The sequence below is a fragment of the Hippichthys cyanospilos genome, chromosome 4 (genome assembly GCF_059441005.1).
Source record: "Hippichthys cyanospilos isolate Australia breed blue-spotted pipefish chromosome 4, RoL_Hcya_1.0, whole genome shotgun sequence".
NCBI classification, from domain to species: Eukaryota; Metazoa; Chordata; class Actinopteri; order Syngnathiformes; family Syngnathidae; genus Hippichthys; species Hippichthys cyanospilos.
Genome location: NC_142372.1, coordinates 438,063 through 459,725, shown reverse-complemented (window position 1 = coordinate 459,725; position 21,663 = coordinate 438,063). Strand labels below are relative to the sequence as shown.

Genomic DNA, 21,663 nt, shown 5'->3' with positions numbered 1-21,663 from the left:
AAACATGTTCAAAACTTGTTTTTTCATTTTTTAATTTGACTGTCACCTTTCTGTCTTCCTTGTTGTATAAAAAAGAACTGTTTGTTCAGGGACCTCCATTTTTTCAGGCCTGTGTAAAAATATGTAAATATATAAATATATATAAAGAGAAGAACATGAAGTATGAAAACCTGTTTAAATTATACATCCTTTCTATATTTTTTAATTTAAAGACGAGAAAAAGAAGAAGAATGACTGCTGGCGCACAGTAAACAAAGACACTAATGACATTGTTTTGCACAAGACTTTTTGTATACGTGTGTTATTTAATCAAATGATGACAAAAAAGGAAAGGTAGCCAGGAAAAAAACAAGTTTTATTCTGAATGGAACTGCAACTCGTGTTATCGCTTTACATGCGGAGGGGGAAAAAAATAACGTGGCGGATGGGGGGGTGTCATTTGACGTCATTTCATTATTTATAAACATTTTGAGTGGACCGCACGACGCAGCTCTTTGTTTTTGCGGTTTGCGGACGATGAGCGCTCGCCGCGGCCTCGCTGCCTCACCAAGTGACATGTAAATACAACTTGTAAAATATCAAGCATGTAAAGAGCGCACAAACACACGCCGTCCTTTTTTTCTCTTCATCTTGTTGTACTTGACAATGAAAACATTCAAATTGTTGGTGTTATTATTATGATAACCTTGTTTTTTACTGCAGCATTAAAAAAGAACCCGTTTTTTTGGCAATTGTGCTCGTGAGCCCTCTTTTTGCCACTGATCACACACCGCGCACACACATTTTTGAAATGCCACTACTATACAGTATATTCATTCAGCAATTGAATACTTACAAAAATGTTAGTACTAATTATCTTGGTAGGACTTTTAGGGCCACCCAAGAAGAAAAAGGAAGAAAAATTCTCATCTCTTATCCTCAAAATTCCCATGTTTCCATGAGAGAGGCCCGCAAAGCCTTTCCGCCCTCGCGCGCGCGCGCTTGTGCTTTTGAGAGAAAACGGCGCGTTGAAAGCTCTCATTAGCCTCGAGGAAATTCCCCAAATTCGTTCAAGTGGCTTTGCCCCCCCCCCCCCCCCCCTTTCGCACCTGCGGCTTGAGCGGAAATTGGCGTCCCCCCGACGAGCGCCGCGCCGCGTCGCATCGCGCCCGCGTTGACGTTCGCGCCCGTACCTTTGGCCGCAAATGGAAGCGCGTCTCGTATTGGCCGATATCGCGGCTACCTTCGCGCCGCGCAACTCGGCCGGCGGGGGCGCCGGACGCTTGGTTCCGCCGACGGCGGAGACGTCGCGCTCGACCGTTTGAGCCGGCCGCCATGTTAGTTTTCCTTCGCAGAGGATAAAGAAGATGGCCCGAGGATTTTTCCACATATTTCGATACAAATTTCAAAAACTGCGGCGCCTGCTGTCGGGAACGAAAAACGGTCTAAAACGTACACGCCGTCACTTGAAGGGTTGGATCGCGGCCGAATGGGTGGCGGGCCGCGTCGGACTTCGTTTCTTTGCTCTAAACTAGTTCGGATCGTGAAGGCAGATCACACTGACGTAGCGGGACGAAAAAGGTGAAACCTGACCGGCCGAGAAAAATGGAGCTAGCGCCGCAGCCGAGAGAAACCCCGTCCAACTTGGCGTGGCGCAAATATCAGAATTGAAGCTGTAAGTGTAGGTCGGCTCCGCCCCCTTCGATAAGATCATGGCTCCGCGTATTCCTCCGTTCGCCTTTGTTCCACGAAGTCAGAGTTTGGACATGCCAAGGATTCAACATTTCCTTCTCCCTCTCTCTCGCTTTTTCGGCACGAAAGAGCAACGTTTCGCTCCGGGGACATTACCATCTTGATTGCGTCTTTTTTGTAAGGCTTGCGCGGCAGGACCAGGCTTTCCTTTGTGCACAATGGCGCGCTCGCAAAAGGCCGGACGGCGCATCGGCGTCAGGCGCCGTTCACAATGGAAGCAGACGGCATGACTAAATGAAGGCGAGCCGTACAAGACACGGGCGCCGTCCCTTTCGTCCTCATCGGCGACCCCGCTCGCCGAAATCCGCGGGAGCCTTCCCGTTCCCGTTTCGCGCCTCCGATCGCCGTTTCGGAGACTCCGCCGTCGGAGGAGGTCGAAAAGAAAAAGAAGCGGACCGCCCCGCGTCTTCTGTCCGTACGCAAAAGCCGCTGCGACGATAGCGTGGTACTGCGTCGCGGATGGGGGAAAAAAAGCCATACTGCGGGGGGACGCGGCGTGAAGGGCAGACGAGTTGAGTTGAAATGGGCACGCCGCGGGCACTCCCGGGACGTCCCACCGCTGCGGTGCGCATCTTTCCTCGCCTCCAGGAAGGTGCAAAAACAGCACGAAGGGTCGGCCGCCCCCTTTTCCCTAATTGAGCGCGATCCAATTAGGGGCGGGCGATTAGCGTTTCGCGCCATCGGCGAGTCGGCCGTCGCGTGGGGCTCGTCGCGATGCGACGCCCGCGTCAGACAACGACGGAGACGCGCTCGGGAAACGTCCATCCTGTCGCCAACGAGCGTTTGACGGCCCGGGTAGCGGAAATCGGGGGTGGGCCATTCCGTTTTTTTTCTTCGTTTTTCTTGCTGGGCCGTCAGCACTGCGGGTTTGGGTCGACCCTGATGAACAACACACAAGGAAGGAAGACGAGGGACTTGGGATTCTTTTCGCCCGCGGGGAGATGGGACGGAGGCGCGTTCGCGGTCACGTCTTCCCGCCGCCCCGCAACGGGGCCCGTCGGGTCCTCTTTTTATGGGCGGGCGGGGGTAGCCCCCGGTTACAAACGTCGCTGGCCCGGGAGCTCTCGCGAGCGCCGCCTCTACGGACCGTCTGGTCCCGCGGCCGGGTCACGGCGCCCCCCGTCTTCTCCGCGCCTTCGCAGGCAACTTTCTCTTTCGCGATTCAAACAACGAGCGCTTGGCAACACAATAAGGATAAATACGGGATACCGTCATCGTGGTCGGGCCGCGACGTTTGGCGACGGCGCTCCCGAGCCGGGCGAAAGCCGGGCGAAAGCCGGGCGAAAGCCGGGCCCCGCAGCGTTTCCTTTCCGCGCTTCACGCATTCGACGTAAAGGCCGAGGCCTGGGACAAAATGGACGAGGCGGTCCAGCCCCGCCCGAGCCGGCGGTGTCATGAAATGAGAAGTTGAGATTTGGGGCTTATTAGCGCCGCGTGAGCGCCGAGGAGCGAAGGATGACACCGGAGCCCACCGGGATGCAAATATCCCACATATGATGTTTATATGCAAATGTCTCTGTCGCGCAAACGAGCCCTCTAAGAGCAGAAACACGGAGACGCGTTTACGCTTCGTTGCAGGTGCCGCCAAAGTCATTCGATTGCATTTCGCTTCGATTTGAATGATGTCACCGTTTGCCTTTTTTTCAATGTATACCATTGACTTTGACGTTGCATTGCGGGTCGCTCGATTGTCTTCTCAGCCCGCTTGATTTTATATTTGATTTATATTACTGCTTTGATTTTCTTTTCCATTCAACTTTTTATGAACATTTTACGTGTTGTTGTTTTTTTATTCAATAATGCACCGCACTTTAAATTGATCATGCCAGAAACATTATGTCGTTCCTTTCAAAGTAAGAGCAAACGAATTGGAACATGGAGCAACCTATTGCTAACCTGTGACTCCTTAGCAAAACGCCGTATTACTTTTTGATGTTTACGCGCATTGTCTTCAATTTTATGGCAGACGAGTCATAAATAAAATGGATGATTTGACGCACTCTATCTTCTAGTTGCAGAAATTGAACTGAATTGTTAGTTTTGAAAAAAATACATTTATGTACCACATTTCATTTTATTTTTTACTATTGCTTTGCAAATCTAACTTCATGGAATGCCAGGAACTTTACAACTTTATGTTCAAATTAAGCGCAAATCAGTTGCAATATGAAGCAACTCATTCATAATTAAAGACTTCTTAACAAAACACCTTCCTATTTTGTTTTATATCAGGGGTGCCAATTTCATTTTTAACATGGGCCACATTGTAGTTATGGTTTCTGTCGGAAGGTCGCAATGACTGTGAAGACAAATCAGGTCAAATATGATCGTCAAACATTTACACATTTTGAAATTGCAGCCCATTAACACCTGTCCAAATTGGTATTGGTATCGATAACAAAAAGAAAGGTAAAAAATTGAAGCCAACTTGAAAATTTGGTATTTAGCATTTTGCGTGCCACGTAAAAGGATGTGGCCGGCCCCCGGGCCGCGGCTTTGACACTGGTCTTTTATATGGACGCGCATTGTCAATTTGATGAAAATAAACTGATTTACTGCCATACGTCATCCCCCCAGTCAAGAGGGAACTTTTACTTCATGAGCTATGTATTTCATCGTACTATACGGTTGGTTCGTTTCCGTGATTTGGCTTTGACTGTGACGTCATCGGTGCCCGGGATTTGATAAATAGCAGCTTCTACTCGACAAAAAAAGAAATAAACGCAACAACATTTAACAATAGATGGCCTGGATTACTTATTTTTGCGGGATTAACAAAAAGCGTTTGTTGTTGCCTTGCCGGCTTCCGTGCTCACGTGACGCTCGGAAGTGGGCGGTTAAACCTTAACGCCACACAGGTGCGGCTGCGGCAAAAGCCGCCTTGGACGACTCCGTTTTGCCGCCTGCACTCAACTCAAAGGCGAGGGAGAAAAAAAAAAAATCAAAGGCACGAGCCGGTCGTCCAAAGTTAGCGAGCGGAAGGTGTGCGCAAACGAGCGGGCAGCCGCCCGAGCTCGTTAAATGGGAGCTTGTGTAAAGGTCAGCCGCGCTGGCAAAATGGCAGCCAGCCGACGAGGACCGCTTTGGGGATGCGAGGGGGCGAAGGTGAGACTTTTTAATCACCTCTTGCTTTTGGCCCGGGAGGGGAGGGGCGGGGGCGGGGGGGGGGGGGGCAGCCGTCGGCAACGCAAACGTCGCCTGCCTTCAGCTCACACTTGGAATATGAACGCTACGTTTGGAATAGGAACGCTACGTTTGGAATAGGAACGCTACGTTTGGAATAGGAACGCTACGTTTGGAATAGGAACGATACATTTGCGATTGTCGCCTTGAGGCTGATATGACGTCACATCATACATCAGAACGCCGTCGTCGCTGTTTTGAAACCGCAGCTCAGGAAAGAAACTAACTCTCACTTAAAGGCACAGTGTTTTAGAGTGTCCGTTTTTCATGAAAAAGGAATCAATTCGATGATTGCAAGTTTCAAAAACGTGCTAATGAATGTGTTGTTAATGTTTGAAATATTACGCTAGGTCTAGTTGTCATGAAACGATATTACGTGGGGGGCGGCCATGTTTGTCATAGCTACGGACAACGGGAAACGCAGCGCCTTTCGCTGTCCAAAACGATCCGAAAGTTTCAAATGGCAACGGGAAATTCCGCGCCTGCGTTGACGGAAGGGGGAACTGGACTTGAAATCTGGCTTCCGAGCCCCTTCCTTGCGTCTCTTCACTCCGTCCCTTCCTTGGCTCCCTCGGTCCCCCCGTCCCCAACTTGTTTCCCTCGCCCTTCCTTCCGTACTACCTCCCCTCTTTTCTCGGCCTTTCTTACTGTGGCCTCCTTCTTTCCTCCCCCCGCACCGCCTCCCCTCACTCGGTCACCCTAACCCTCCGAGCTTCCCTCCCTCGTCTCGCTCTCTCCTTCCCTCTTTGCGACCTTCGCTCACTCCCTGGTCCATCCCCTGGCTCTGTCCCTCCAGCGTCCCCCTTTCCTTCCTTGCTTCCTGTCTACCTCGCTTTGTCTCTTTGCTCCTTTTCCTCCTCCCTCCCGTCCTCCCATCTTCGCTCGGCCTTTCTTTCTTTGCCCCCCCCCAGCCCCCTTCCGGGCGTCCGCCCGTCGGCGCCGAAAGGCGGGTCGATCCGGATCCGGGCCGAACGTTAGACCCGAGGGGCCGGGCGCCCCCTCCCCCCAAGGCCTAACCTCCAAAGTCCAAAGCGCTTTCGCGAGGCCGCCGATTAGCGTCGGGCGGCTGAGTGCGCGTCCTCCTTCCATCAATCTCCCCTCGCGGAAGCAAACGTGATTGGCGGCGACTCCCTTCTTTCACGCCGTCGCTTCCCATCCTCTCAGAACGTTCCGGGGCGGCGCAAATGAGCCGAGAGCGGGGGCGCCGTCGCGACGCTCGGCCGCCGGAAGCGCCGCGGGAACCCGCGTCAAGGTAAGAGCCGAGATAGCTAGCGTTGCTAGCACGGACGCATCGCAACGGAAAAAGCGGCTTGAGCTCAGCGTTAGCGAGGAATCCCTCGATGAATCCCTTCCTGTCGATTATTTCGATTTTTGCCTTTAGTGCATCAATCGGAGAGAAATAGCACGGTTCCGCTCCTGCCCTTTGATCAAAACGCGCGCGATGTTCGATTATTCTGTTAAAATTTGGGCAATTGTTTTAAAAAAAAAAAAGTTACATTTTTCATTTCATCAAAAAAGGCAGAAAAAATCTGCTGACTTGACCGCAACTAATGATTGTTTCAATAATTGTTGAAGCTGTCCATTAGGTCCATTCATTGATGACTACTTTTTTTCAAAAACGTTTCATCACTACACTAAAAACTTTGTTTCAAATTGACAGTTTTGGTTGACTATTGTTTGCTTTTGTCAAATGCAACTGTTTTCATACAGGACAAAAAAAAAATCTTCATTTTCAGTATTTTATTTCGATATTTCAAGTCAAGAACCTGCACTCGGGATTAAAAAAAGGCAGTTCCAGGTGAAAAAGAAGTCCCGTATCACATAACGCCGCCGTCAGCCAAATGTTTAGTCTGGCGCACGTCACTGGCGTCACTGGCGTCTCTGCCAAAGGTGGCGGGAAGCGGCTCCGGCCCGCCGGATGGATGTCGGACTTTGCGAGCGCCCGCCATCGGCCCTCATCTCAAGTCGGCCTTGTCAAAACGTCAAGGAGGCAAAGCGACGAGCGGGCCGGGCCCCGGGGCCCCCGGGGGACCGGTCGGCCGCAAATCGATTCGGATTTGCCTCCGAATCACTCAACGCGTGTCACGCTAATGGGAGCCGATCTCGGAGCGGCTCCCGGAGCCCCCGCGCGACGTGACGCGCTACTACCTGGCTCGCGAGGGGCGCCGGCGCAAGCCGCGGCTCTTTGGTCCCGCTCCGACACCCGGGCGGCTAAAAAAACAATCAACGTAGTGCTGGGCAATCAATCGTTTCTATTTTCCGAAATTGCGTGAAGGACGCGCGCTTCGTTTTGGGGTGGAATTTAGTTTTTTTTTTTTCCTCTCTCTCTCTTCCCGTGTATACGAGTACTATAGCAAAACAGATCTCATCTCATCTTCCTAAACTCTTCATATTTTTCTTGGTTCATTTCCATAAGCTATAAATCCCCGCTCCGTACCTCGCGACTCATAACTCGACACGATCCTCTCGGTTTTAGTCATAGTCCCGTGCGTAAACGAGGATGGACTCGCACGGCGGTTCAGTCCGCTCGCTTCTTTTAGCTAAGGCCGGCTGCTGTTTCCTGTCAACGGTCAACTGACTTCCGCCCTCTAGCTTGTCCCGTTGCGCTAACTGTTTTAAAATTACGGCTGATAAAAAAACCCAAAACAAAGCACATCCGTGCATCAAAACTCACCTTGCGTGGCCGACGGATCAATCTTGCTCAAAACATAAAAGGAAGTCTTTGGAATTGAATGAGTCAGTGGGTCGATCGGGGCTCCGAAGGTTTGGCGTTTGTGCGGCGCGTGAGCGACGAGGCCGACCGATCGCGAGGGAATAATCGCGAGGCTGATTCCGGTTGTTCGTTTTGTGGCGTCGCAGTGATTAAGGGCCGCCGCCGTGAAACGTTTTGACCCGTGCGAATGGACTCAAAAGTGAATTGTTGGCTTTTGAATCATCCGCGACCGCTAGCCCTACCGGCGGCGGCTGCGCGTGTCAGCTCGTTAGCCGCCGTCTCGTGCGCTGACCTCGCTGACAGGCCCATTAGCCGCCTTGATGGGGGGGAGGCGTTGACATGGAACGCCGCTGACAGGGCTGACGCGGATCAGACCCGGCGGCCACGCGGGGCTGTTAGCTCGTCAAATCCACGCCTTTTTATATTTAATAGACATCTTTTAATGGCATTTACGTGTCGCGACGGACGCCGTGCGTCACGCTGTCACATGCGATCACCTGGACGATACGTACAATGCAGCCAAAAGTATTGGGACACCCAACGGGACCAGAAAAAAGAAGAACGCGCGGCACGGACTAAAGCGTGTGAACAATATGCAGGGTTTCAAATGAACTTTGAAAAAGCGTTTTTTCCGGACACACCCCCTTTTCATTTGTTAGGGTTCACACATGATTTTGGTGATAAAATCTTGAAAATGATAAGGTGCCAAAAAGCATGGCGTTTGCAACGCAATGACAAAATTTTCCATTTGTATTGAATGTTCTTTATTCAAAGAATGTCAGGTGGCATGGTTGCCCCCCAACATATTTTCCCCTTACCAAATGTGGCCCTCTTTGAAATAAGCCGACTTAGATGCCGGGGGAGTGCGGGACGAAAGGATGATGGTGCGACATACCCACAATGCACCTTTTGCTCCGGGCTGCGTGAGATGACGTGATCTCAATTGCACCTTCTTGACATCAACACTTTCTTAACACGCGTGCACAAACACACGCACCCCCACACAGTTCATTGCAGGTAATAGTGTTGATAGGTAATGAGAACGAGCTAATAAGAGCAGCGGCTTCACGTCACATTTCATCTTTGCGTTGCGCGCGAGCTGCGATGTTGCCTGCTTACGCGCGCACACGCGCTACGTTTGTCCCGTAACACAAACGTAATTTCCAGAGGTAGGACACTTCCTTTTTTTTGGTTGTCAGATACACTACTAGTGAAACTAAGTATTGCTGAGGTTCAATTTACCAAACGTCTTTACTTAGGGAATTAAAAAACATTTCCTGGCCAATCAGAGAAAGAATGCAAATTTTGGTCTGCATTCATCGGTTACTGAAACGCATCCCAGAATGCTCTTATCTTAAAGCTGAAACCAGGCCTAAGAAAGGGAGCAACCACAAAGAAATTTCCGGTAAAGTCAGCTGTGTTTTAAGTGCGAATGACAAGCAACGAAGCGTTTAGTGACTCGAGGCAACACGCGAAGTGACGGAGGTCACGTCGGCCGCAGGTCACGTCGGCCGCAGGTCACGTCGGCCGCAGGCTGATGGCACCTTGCGCTATAGAGATGCGGCAATATAGCAGATAAACGTGCGAGTCGCTCGAATTATTGTTGGCTAAGCAAAAAGGGGCGCGGCGGCCTGACGGACGTCCCACTTAATGTCCCGACGACGACGGCCGAAAATTGCCAGGGGCCGGCGGACGGAAGTGCCCACCCGGGTTAATTTCTGCCCAGAACTTTCTATAAATAGACGGCACGGACGGCGGAAGATGGCTTTTTCAGACCGAGCCTACGAGCCGCCCCCGCTAGCCCCACGCAAACGCTCAACGGAAAATGCCATTCGCCGCAAAGGATGCCGGGGGGCTTCCCGCCCGCCACGTTTGACGGGCGCCCGCGGACGAGCTGAGCGCCCGTCGCCTTTTGATTCACGTGCCGCTCCAAGCGTTGGCTAACTTATCAGCCGCGACGCCGCGCGCGCCGTTAATGAAGACGGCGGCCAGGCGGAGTGATGGCACAGAGGTGCTAATTCTTAATTGACGTAATGGATGAAATCTGCGTGTCACGCACCTGCTGATCTCAATGTGATTAGCCAGCCCACACCTTTCGTGTGAATAACGCAAGTGCGCACGGTCGAGCCGAAGCCTTAACGAATAGCAGCCAAGATGAATAAATGGGGAGTCTCGGTCCGGCAAAATGCCCTCGCGTTATTCCGTTATTTCTTCACTCATTTTGCAAGGCCCGCAAAATATTGCGTGCTACGACGGAACCGCACCCCTTTTTTCAACACGGAGGACAATTTTGCGCGTTTGTTTGGTTTTTTTTTGTAAATATCCAAGCATACGGTACGCGTGTTTGTAAACATCAAAGGCGGTTTGGAGTCTTTGGTGCGGTATACTTCTTATCTAAACATCAAATACAGTTCTTTTTCAACAAACCGTTTTATAAACAAACAAAGTCTTTGACAAAGCTAACATACATCATATAGTAATATCGTGGACAACTTCCACCTAACGTGCATATTTTCCTAATAATCAATGACTAGCCAACACGTTGAGCCTCGAGAGAACCGGCGCATTTTTGGAAACGTCAAAACAAATCTTCGTCACTCAGACACTTTGTCAGCATTGAAGGTTTTCAATCTTGCAAAAAAATGGACATTTCTGTAAACGTCAAAGACAATGTTGAATCTTTTTTTTTTTTTTTTTGTAAATTCTGACAATTTAGACCCACTTGGAAAAAATCCTTTTTGTGCACCATGAGCAGAAGAAAGCTTTCGAAAGGTCTTCCTGTTGATTTTCTTGAAGACGGCGCGCGCACGGGCGCGCGTAGAAAAGGTCACGCAGAGTTCGGCTCGCGTGGAGGGTTGAGCGATGGCCGCGCGGATGCCGCGGTGTTGCCGGGCCTTGTTCTTGTTCTTCTCGCCGTCGGCTCGCCGGACTGAGTCCTGATGGATTGGCAGCCGCTGAAGAGAACCCGAGTCTGCCCCCCCCCCCATCCTTTCCTCCGCAGCTGTGATGATGCGCGCGCACGCACACACACGCAGTTAAGCAGTGACTCCAACATTCGCCGGGTTGAACATTTTCTAAAAAACGGCATGACAAATGGATAACTTCAGGGGATGCTAATTCCGGCAGTTAAAAATGGAAATTCACTTCATAGCTACGAGCAATTCGCCAAATATAGGACGCACCTGTGTATAGGAGCACTCTTAATCTTAGGATAAAATTCAGCTTTTTTCTATAGGACGCAGCAACAGTAATATTTGGTGGTGAACTTTCAGAGCGCAGGTGACAAACACATCATTTCACGTGGACGCCGCCAAAGGCCAAACTCGCAAGTTGACTTTGAAACTTTTGGGGGGGAGGCATATTTTCTTCCCAATCTCTCTTTTGAACAGTTATTACGGGCCTCCGATTTGAAAAGTACATAAGCGTGTGCCAAACTTTAGCGTTTCGTTTGACTTTGCAGTCGTTTCGGCCCAGAAAGCGGAACTGCCACGTGGCCCGCCGTCAAAATGTCTTTGTCGCAACCGTCGTCGAGCGTTCGCCGCGCCCGTCCTGGCCTTTTGCGCGTTCCGGACATCCCGTCGGCGGCGGCTTGTCTCGCTTGGGTCTTGTTGTACCTGGACGCACACAAAAGGCCGCCGCTCCGCAAGGGGCTTGGGAGGGGGCAGGAAACCAATAAGATCAAAGACTAGCAATCATCTTCCTCTTTTGTTGCGTGGAAGCCCCCCCCCCCCCGCTGAAAATGGAAGACGGCCTTTGTAGTCGCTCGCTCAAATACTTTTGAACCGATGTCGGTGCTGCTCGGTTGTGAAACGCTGGATGTCCAATACGCAAAGTGTTTTTCTTGCTCCGTTGCTAAGCGTGTGAGGCGTGTCAATCGGGCGACCGGTCCATTTCAGTCAAAGCAAGCCTCGCTTTCGGCGACCGGCCCCTCCTCTCGTCAAAGGGGAGCCGGGACGGAGAGCTCGCGGTCGGGTGCTTTCTTTTTGCCCCTTCTGCCGTCCGCGCGCAGGCGCCATTTTCAGCCCTTCCAAACAAACGAGCTAGCCAGCCTTTCCGACTAATGGAGCGGGATTGCTTTTCGTCCGTGCAAAAGACAAGCGCCGATATTGCGACCGCACCGTCACGTTTGGATGATTTTCACTCGTCTTTCGACGGGATATTGTGCGTCTGCGTTAACGCGGGTGGTAAAAAGTTGGGTTCCGTTCTCTGAAAACAAGAGTATGATCCTACCTTATTTGGTTCTTTAATAATCAGTGTTTCGCCAAGCGATTTTCTGCAAAGCTAATACTTGCCGAGGACCGTCATTCCCCACCCTTAATTTTAGGGTCCAATCCTGGTATTTTCGATATTAACGTAGCCGTCAGTCCGAAGCCGTAGTGGGACAGAATCAATGTCATCTTCCTAAATGATTCGTATTGTGTTTGTAAAATAACTCTAAAACATCTAGCTGGCCATCTAACTAGCTATTTTGAAAGCAGCTCATAGGGCTACCTAGCCTTACCTACCGCATCTCCCCGTCCGCCCGTCCATCTCTTTATCTCGGATTTCCGCGTATCCGTTTAGCTTCATCCGTCTCGTCCGAAGCCGGCGGCAGGGCCCCCCGGGCCGCGTCGGCTAAAGGGGGGGTCGGGCGCCGACGGCGCCATCGATCGGCGCGGAAAAGAGGCCGTATTCGGCCCGCGTCCCTATCGATAAAGCCTCTGGGCCCGTCTTCTCCGCCTTTTGTTTCTCTTGCGAGGAGCGCTGCGAAAAATCCATAGACAATTGATGGCGTCTGGGAGAAGGGCTCTATCGGAGTATATCAAATCGAGGTATCGGAGAAGGGAAAGTTTGCCCTGTGAATTAGAGACTGTCGTTGCTCCAAGTTAGGCGGGGACGTAACGGCGTCGGAGGACACGCGGACGTCTGCCGTCGGGTCCGAGTGTCCGTCCCGTCCCGCGAGCGAGCCCGCCCCGGATGGACCGGAGCGCTCGCCGGCGGTCCTCAAAGCGGGCGGCGCCGACACCCGGGGGGCGAGCCGGGGTTATATACCTCAAGTACCGTCGCGCTTAACCGCTTCAATCCCAGAGACCTGTTTTTTACTTTTCGCAAGTCCAGACATTCAATCCCAGGTATGTACAATGTTTTTTCTTTTCTTTTCTTTTAATCAGGTTTTGGGCTAAAGGAGCATCTAAAAACAGCTGCTACTAAATTCATTCATTCATCAAATACCTCCGGTAATGACCGACTTTAGTACCTGAAGTCGAACTTTATTCATTTAGTACCAGCCCTTTTGAAAATGTCCCAACTCTTTAAAAGAGAAAATGACATGAAAATACGTCTTTGGCAGTGAATGGGTGAAAATATAGATTTCTCTTCATTTTATTTTGTATTGAATTGACTTGAAAAACTGTCAATTTGAGAGTCCATCCTCGTTCCGCGGTTCGAGCAGGGGTTGTCCGACTTTCAGGAAACCGGGACCCGGTGACGGGGCGACCCGGGACGACGAGAGCTACATTTGCAGCGACCCGGTTAGGTAGACGACGGGCGACGGACTAAACTTGGGGCTTCGGACGCGGCTTCCAAAAGGGCGATATACGGTCCAGGGCACGGAATGAGTCAGGAGCGCGTCCTACGTTTGGCGGACTGCGGTAATTGGCGCCGAGGCCGACGATCGGCCGAGGGGCTCCCTCGCCACTCCTCGATTTCCCGCTTCCGCTTTCATAAAAGGCCGTCCGCACCTAAGAGAAGGTCCCGCCGCTCGGCCCGCTCGCCGTTCCTCGCCCATGTACCGCGTAGCTTCTTTCATCCGCGACATTTCTAGCCTTTACGGACGCACGCATTTGTCTCCCGGTGCGACAGGAAGCGGCGGAAACAATGCGCCGCTTGTAATTGATTATTATGTTCCGTCGCTACCAAAAAAGATGTTTTATTTATACGTGGATTTCTTTTTTTTTTTTTTTATACTGGCCTTGTTTCTCCAGTAATTATTCTTCTGCAATCACTGCGACTGTCTAATTGCGGTCCTCCTTGCTAATGTATGCAAGCCTTTGTTTTCTTCAAGGAGCACATTTTTTTTTTAAAGGAAAGGGAAAAAAAAAACACACGAGACATCAAACGATTTGTGATGCGTTAAGAATATAGCGACTGCGCTCAGGCTTTAAAAATAAATTCCTGATTATTTTCATATGATAATAAGTCAAGAGTAAAGCAGGGAAATCAAAAGGGAAGTCATGTAATGATGTATTGGCACAAATATGGCACTTATTGTTTAGTTTTCTTCCTCTGGAGTGCGCGGCATTAGCATATCCCGCGCGCTTTGGTTGGCCTTAAGCTGGAGTTATGTAGGACGGCTTGCTGACCGTCATTCGCCGGCGTTGTTTTTCATGTAAATGATGTTTGCCGTGACGGGGAGCCATTAAAGGCGCGCGCAAGCGGAAATACAACGCGTTTACGTTATGCACCTCGACAGGTAAAAAAAACACACAAATCCGCGGCGGACGGCGCTCGTAATTGAACGCGACTCGCCGCGGACGGCGGGACGTCGCCGGCTAATTGGAATATACGGCTCCCTAAATTGCCCATCGACTCCGCCGAGAGGCCGGGCTGTCAGCGGGCGGGGGCGCTCGCGTTTGAAGACGAGCCGCGGGCCGAGCAGGCTCCGCCGGCTTTCCCTGGTGTTTGGAGGCGCTTTTTGTTTGTTTGTTTGTTTGTTTGTTTGTCCCCCCCCCCCTTCAAGTGAAGTGCCGAGCGCCGTTCCGCCACCGTGTCATCAAAAGCAAGAAATGAGATTTGGCGGGGCGTACGGCAACCCCCTCGGCGAAGCCCCCTTCACGCGCCCCCGTTTGGCTTCTTTCTCCGGGCGGCGGCCGGCGCAACGGAGGTCCCGGGACGGTTTGGGCTTCGGGGATGGTCGGGGGCCGATCTAATGCCAAAGCGCGACCCCCGATGGAGCGCCGAAGCGGCCGATGATCGTGTCACGCTTGCCGTGAAGATGCCTTTGACAGAAAGCGTGGTCCGTGTCCGACGCGGCGCTAATGGAATCCGTTCCCCCGATGGCCGCCGCGCCACTCGCCCCTGCGCTGCTCGCCCCTGCGCAACTCGCCCCTGCGCTACTCGCCCCTGCGCGCGTTTGGTTTGCGCGCGTCGGTCAGGGCGGGCCCGCTCGCGCCGTGATCGATTGGCGGCCGGTGGCGTACGGCGGCTCCGGCGGGACGGAGGCTTCAGGCCCACCCGCACTGCACTGATGAGGAATGGCATGTTGGCAGAAAAAACACTTCTTCACCCCTTCGCCGCGAAACCTTTCTCCTCCGGATGACGTGAAAGTCGAGGCAATTGCCCGCTTTCTTTTCCGTATTTATAAAATCCATATTTTGCCAGGACTAAACAATAAAATGCACGCAAGAGAATGCTCCTTTTTCCCCGTATTGCGGACGGGACGCGGTCCAGGCGAAGGCGGGGACGGGGACGGGAGCGGATCATGAGCGGCGGGAGGCCGCGTAAGGGCGGACGTCAAGCCGCCTTTAATCCAAAGCGCGCGCGTTCCCAAAATACGCCGGGGCCAAAAGTAGCACGCACGCCTTTCCCGCAAAGGTGTTTTCCCACCTCCCCTTTTTCCGGTCTTCTTTTGCACCGTCCGCGCCATTATTTTTTTTTTCTTCCCAGCCGTCCTCATTTCCTCCCTTCCCCCCTATTTCCATGGCGCCCGCCTTTCCGTTCTCCCTGCATTTGTTCCTCCCTTCCGTCCCTCCTTTCAAGCATCCTCTCTTCTTGCTTCCGTGCATCCTTCCTTCCTTCCTTCCTTCCTTCCTTTCCCCCTCTATTTTCATGGCTCCATCCTTTCCTTTGTTCCCTTCATGCATTTTTCCTGCCTGTCATGAAGTCCTCCGTCCCTCCTCTCTTCCTTGCTTCAATGCGTCCTGCCTTCCTTCCTCCCATCCCCCGCTACTCTTCCTTTCTTCCTTCCTTTCGTGCATCCTTTCTGCCCGTCGAGTCCTTCCTTCCTTCCTTTTAAGTATTCGTTCCTCCTTGCTTCCTTCCTTCCTTCTTCACGCCCACCTGGACCTTCTAACATCTTTCCCGTTTCCTTCCTTCCATTTGTTTTTTTCTGTTACTTCCTGTTCCTTATTCCATGCATCCTTCCTTTCTTTTTTCCCATCTTTTAATTTCATCCTTCCTTGTTTCCATGCCAACATTCCCCCTCCCTCCCTCCCTCCCTCCTTTCCTCTGCTTTGGCCCATGTCCTATACTGAACCCTCCAAAGCCTAAAACAACGCATTGAAGAAAAAGTCCCACGTGACACGAATGAGGAAAGGGCTGCGCGCGTTAAGGGTCCAGCGCGTGACCTTTTAAGCGGGAGAAAGTCTGGGTCCCCAATGAAGTCCCAATTCATTATTTGCCGCCCTTCCGATGACCCGCGTTTACTTTCTGTGTTTTGCCTGACTTTTCATCCGTCCTGCCGCCGCTCACTGATTCGATAGTACAAATATTTTAGTATCTTGGGTTCAATGACCGCATATTAGGGACGTCTCGATCCCGATCGCAAAATGTACGTCCGACGGGAATTGAGAGAAAAACAAACCAAAGAACCGTTAACCTAAATCGCTTCCAAAACATGGTTGGGGGCCGCTGGATTACGTCACTCAAAGACTACTCGCGTGGACACGCGCGGTGTAATCCGTGTCTTGCGTCTCAATCAAATGCAAGCGACGTTCCATTATCCGAGTGGCGGCTTCGATGGACACCCGGAGACAAAGTTCGGGGGGACGGGGATGGGAGGGGACGCGGACGACGGGCCGAGACGGATCGTGACATTAACGGGAAGCCTTTGACAGCGACCCCATCGCTGTCGCGCTCGCGCCGGCGAAGCAGCCGCAAATGTTCAAACATTTTTCATCGGCGCCGCTCGGCTCGGGTTATCGGCGCCCGAAATTGTTTTCCTCCCCCGAGACCCCTGCTCCCCCGACCCCCGTGTACGCCGCGCAACACTTGATGCCCTGGGCGCTTGCCACTTACGCGCTATTTATCGCTGACACACACACACACACACGGTTGTCTTAGTGCGGACATCCCATTGACATAATGCGTGGCTCCACCTCAAACCTCACAACTGATTGCCTAACACTTACCCAAACTATAATTCAAACCTAAACCCTAAAACCCTCAGAAAGAGGTCTGGACTAGTGGAGCCCACTCGCCAAAAAGGAGAGGTCCTCACAAAGATGGTAAAATCCTAGAATGTGCACGTAGCAAAAACGCTCACGCGACATGAGCAAGAGGACGGATGTCAGTTGGCTGTTAGCAGCCGGCGCCTGTTGCAGCTAACGGCTTAGCTGCGGGTGTCGAGGCGTCGTTTTCGATAACAGAAGCGAGTGGACTCAACCAACGTCCGAGTCCTTGTTCACACAGCTTTAAAGAAGAAAGAGCGAATTGCCGAGCCAACGGGACAACTAGTAGGTACAGTTGCTGTCGGTATTTATTTCAATAGGGTCTCTTCCTGAAACTCTGCATAGCCCCCCCCCCCATCGCTCGCAGCTCTGTCACAGCAGTACTCAATAACATAAGTCTATAAATACTCGATAAATAAGAAAATATGGATAAATTACAAAGATGACATGTATTCTGTTTGGCTACACTTTCAACATTGTCAGGCTAGGTGTGTCCTACACCCGGTAACATCCAAAACACCTGAATTCGACCCTAAAATGAAGCTTTCGTCCTGTACACGGGCACATGCTATATTTGGGGAATTTGGGCCAGCACTCGGGATGGAGTACGCTTTTTAGAATTTCCGTTCATGTTGATTTTTTCTCCTGGTGTTCCCCCAGCCCGGCCTCCAGGTGTCCATCAAAGGCGCCCGTCCGGCGCATCGGCTTTCTTTCCACACGCGTACCCCGGCTCTTTATCACGTCCGCCGGCGAGCGCGCTATAGGTTTAGTCCTCGGCCACGCCATGTTTTCCCCTCGTCGGCATAATCGGCTTTTCCGCGGGCGGCCCGGCTTTGCGTCGCCGTACATCCGCGCCCTACGTTCAGATAAAAAAAAAAAAAAACGACAACAGCCGCCCCCATCACCTGTGGCACGAGACGCCGGCTTTGTGATCGTGTTGGAATGCTTTTGATCGGCCCGCGGAGTTTGCTGCGGCATTTGGGAGAAAAATGGTCGGCGCGGTCCTCGGTGACAGCTTTTGTGTCGCGAGCGGCGCCGGGGGACAAAAGAGCCGCGTCGGGACGGCGGGACAACGTCATAACGCTAACCGGCGCGGAAATTGAAGATATTTGCACATTGATGTGTTGGCGGCACCCGCAAAGCTTGCACAAAGGACCAACAATAGCCGCCTGTGGTCCGGTCCCTCGGAGCGCGTTAGCAAAAAGTCAAATCCTGCACAAGGGGGAAGCTGGAGCCCCCCCCCCAACTTTTCTCACGAGTAAAACCTAAAAAAAAGAAAAACGGGTTTAAGGATACGCATTTTAGAATCAATCTGCCAACAATGTCGTCAATGTTTTGAGAAATCGGACTTGAAATATGCATTTTACTGTAAAAATCAACAATACAAAATATGCATGTGCGGTGAAGAAATGATATTTGCTTTTGACCGGCCGTCTTCTACACTAGTACCTTCGTGTTTGAATTAACCCCTGGGTGTCCAGGGAGATATATATAGATATATAATTGAGAAAGTGAGCATTTTTGGTTATCGGTCACCACACCGAGAAGCAGCTCACTACGGGCTGACCCCCCCGCCCCCCCTCCCCCGACCCCGTGCGCCTTATAGTGCGGAAAATACAGGAATGGTTTTGTTTGGTCGCAGTTTGTCCAGGAAGTGGAACACCCTAGGATTTCATCCCAAACATCTCCAGCGAATGTCCCAAAGCGGCTGCGGGGGGCGCCCCCCTTTTGTCAAGCGTTGGCCGGCGAGCGAAATCGGGGAGAGGGTTTTGGCGCCGGGGCCTCCCAACACTAAATCCCGGCCCGGCGCGGCTCCCCGACAAGAAATAGACTCTCTAACTCCGCTCCCCGAGCCTCAGCCCGGCCGTCGCGCCCGCTCGGAACTCCTCGGCGGCTCCGCCTCGCGGCCTAATTAAACTGCTTAATCAGTTAACGAGTGCGGCGAACGCACTTAGCGGGGAATTAAGCGCGGCAAGATGGAGGAGAGACCGGCGGCGGAACTGCTGAGGAGACGTTTTGTCGGTCTCGGGCGGGACATAAAAAGGTGGATGGCGCGGCGGCGAGGAGGCCATAAAGGCGGCGGCGGCGGCGGCGGAGGGCGGCGGCCGCGTCGCCGCCGCCCCGCCGGGGCTCCCCCAGCCAATGGAGACGCGGCATTAAATGGGAAGCGGGACGACTGGGCGAAGAGGCAAATTAAAAGCACTTTGCTGCGATAAGCAGAGGGGAGGCGGGGGAGCGAAAAAAACAATCCGGAGATGCGTCTTGGAGGAAGCGCACTCCTTCACGCCGCCTTTATCGTCCTCGGGTGGATGCGGATCAGTCGCGCTTAATAGAGCGCCCCGCAAAATTTACGGGCCCGGCTTTTTGGGAAGCAAAAATACAAAACAGCTTGAACGCGTCGTAATGTCACCCGCGGCGGCTTTTGTGTTTTCCCGGAAGAAACGCCGCCGCCTTCCTCGCGTCCATTAGTCCCCCTTCCCTCGTTGCGGCCCGTTTCCGGCGTCCGTGAGCAAACGGCCCGTCGGCTGTTCCCGTGCCCGTTCCAAAACATTTGTAACCTTTTTTTTTCCGGAAAGGCCGGCATTCCTCCTATTGCTCATGAAATCCAGTAATCCTGAAGCCTTTTGCGGCAGCGCTCCAAACGGAAACATCCGGGAAGAGGAATGCGGGCGGCGGAGCGGGAGCGCCAAGTTACGAGCGCGGCGCGGGCCTTTTACGGCCGGCCGACAGACATGCCCGACAGATGTGTGCCATAAAAGCAAAGGAGAGCTCGGCGTACGAGGCGCCCGCGCGCAGGTGCGCCGGCTGGCCCGATAACGCCTCCTCCTTCGCCAGTAGGCTCGGAGGGCCGCCTTTCGGCCTCCTCCTTTATTCCCCCCGGGGGCCCCCCGAGCTCCTCCGGCCGCCCGAGGCAAACGAGGCTCTCGGGGCGGCGCTTTCGGTTCTGTTCGGCCATTCCAACAGACGCAAGCAAAAATCTGATGTTTGTTTGTTATTGAAATTCCCGAGAAGTGAACATGGATTCAGTGTGCTCAAACTCATTTCTACAAAGTTTCATCGCCGATATTTGTCCTTACCAAATAAGGCATTTTACACTCCGCCTACATTTTCATTGAATTTCCTGACAAGCTGACCTTATCATCCCGCGGGCCTTATGGTTGCAGTTTGATTCAAAAATGCAAGTTAACATTTACCAGAATCATAATTCTCTTCTTTTGACCTTGGCATTGGATCTCAACAGTCTTTGAATGTAATTGTTCTGACGGTGCTTTCCACAAGTGATCTTTTATCTTTTATTTAAAGAATTCTGATCCTTTGTTAATCAGGCTCGATTGGCTTACGTTTTGTCGACGTCCGCTTTGGTCAGGATGCGTAACGCAAGCCCGGCCGCTACCGTAGCTTCTGTTCTACGCGCCTTATAACGCGACGCGCTTCATATGTAAAAACGGTTTTAAAAGAGGCCATTCACCGAAGCTGCGGAAAAGACGGCCCCCTCCGCCCCCTCCGCCGCCGCCACGGGAATCCCGCTGGCCCCGGGGGAAAAAACTACTAGGGCCTCTACGCAAAGGTCGGCGCTACCTCCGCGCCATTCGGGCAATTTACCGGCGGCGAGCGCCCGCTCCTCTCGGGAAAGGTTCCAAGATGCACGCGGCTTCTTATTGATGAAAGCGATAGGTCGGTTCTCATTGGGCTTTTTTTTTCCCCGACATTAGCGGCAAAAAGGCGTAATGAGCATAAAAGCCGGGACGGCGATCACGTCCGGCGCAAATGGAGAGCTACGAGCGGGCCGGGCCCCCGGAGATTACGCCGGCCGAATTAAAAGCCTTAATTGCCATTGTTGCCTAGGAGACCTTCGGGTTCCCTAAATGATGGCCCGGCGTCGTCATCACTCAATATTATGACACGATGAATAATTTAATTTTTACGCGCGCGATCGATGAGGCCCGACAACAACGTTTGAGCAAATCCGAGCTTTTATTTGTCCTGTAAAAGTGTCGTTGCGCTAAATGATACTGACCCTTTGCATCCTGGAGCGCGGCCGTCCATAAAGTATGTTTATGCGGCGCTTGCAAAACCATCGCTTTGGGACCTTTGAGGGCGGCGAAGGAAAGGGGGGGAAAAAATAAGGAAAGAGAAGAAGAGCCGCCGGCGGCGGCGGCGGCGGCGGCGGCGGCCGCTCGCTAAGTGCGGCGCGCTAGCACTAAATCTCAGGAGTTAAAGTTTTACTGAGGCGTTATGGGCCAAAATGCCTCGTCAGCCATCTGCCAGCGCCTCTCGCGGCGGCCGTATTTCCTGCCGTCGTTCGCCGTCCCGCCAGGGAAAACGCCGCGCCGCCTCCCGGGGCCGCGCCGCGCCATTACAGCCTCGCCGATAAAATAAAAAAGCGCAATCGGAACGTCGGGCCCGTCACGAAGATGCGCGCAATATTGCCGCGAGCGCCCGATGCGCATCGCTCCTCAAACTGCAAAAAAACAAATATTCTCTGCACTGTAAGGCGCAGCTAAAAAAAAAACAAACCCATGTTTGGGGTCCAAATGTGTGTTTTACAATGAGAGGAGAGCAAAGTTTGCCCGGTCGGCGAGGGGCGGTCGGCGAGGGTCGGTCGGCGAGGGTCGGTCGGCGAGGGTCGGTCGTCGAGGGTCGGTCGGCGAGGGTCGGTCGTCGAGGGTCGGTCGGCGAGGGGGGGTCGGCGAGGGTCGGTCGGCGAGGGTCGGTCCGCCTGGCCTCCGCGTGGCGCTTTGACTACGCCGAGGCGCGGGCGTGGCCGTAGCTGCTTTTTTTTCCGGCCTTATCTGTTTATTTATCACGCGGCGGCTTGACTTCCCGTGTTGAAGCAGCGGGTCAGTCGGAGTAGCATACTTTATCTGGCCGCTTTTTACACGGCGGCCA

General features: G+C 52.6%; 1 protein-coding gene across 1 annotated transcript in view; it reads left to right on the top strand.

Moving 5' to 3' along the window:
- Positions 1 to 4,579: 4,579 nt before the first annotated feature.
- The window catches only part of ccne1 (cyclin E1), a 54,070-nt gene continuing 36,986 nt past the window's right edge, over positions 4,580 to 21,663 (top strand). Inside the window, exons 1-2 of the mRNA XM_088413626.1 lie at positions 4,580 to 4,836; positions 6,079 to 6,166. Of these exons, the coding sequence (XP_088269752.1) occupies positions 4,821 to 4,836; positions 6,079 to 6,166 (104 nt within the window). The 5' untranslated portion in view covers positions 4,580 to 4,820. The remainder of the gene's footprint in view (positions 4,837 to 6,078; positions 6,167 to 21,663) is intronic.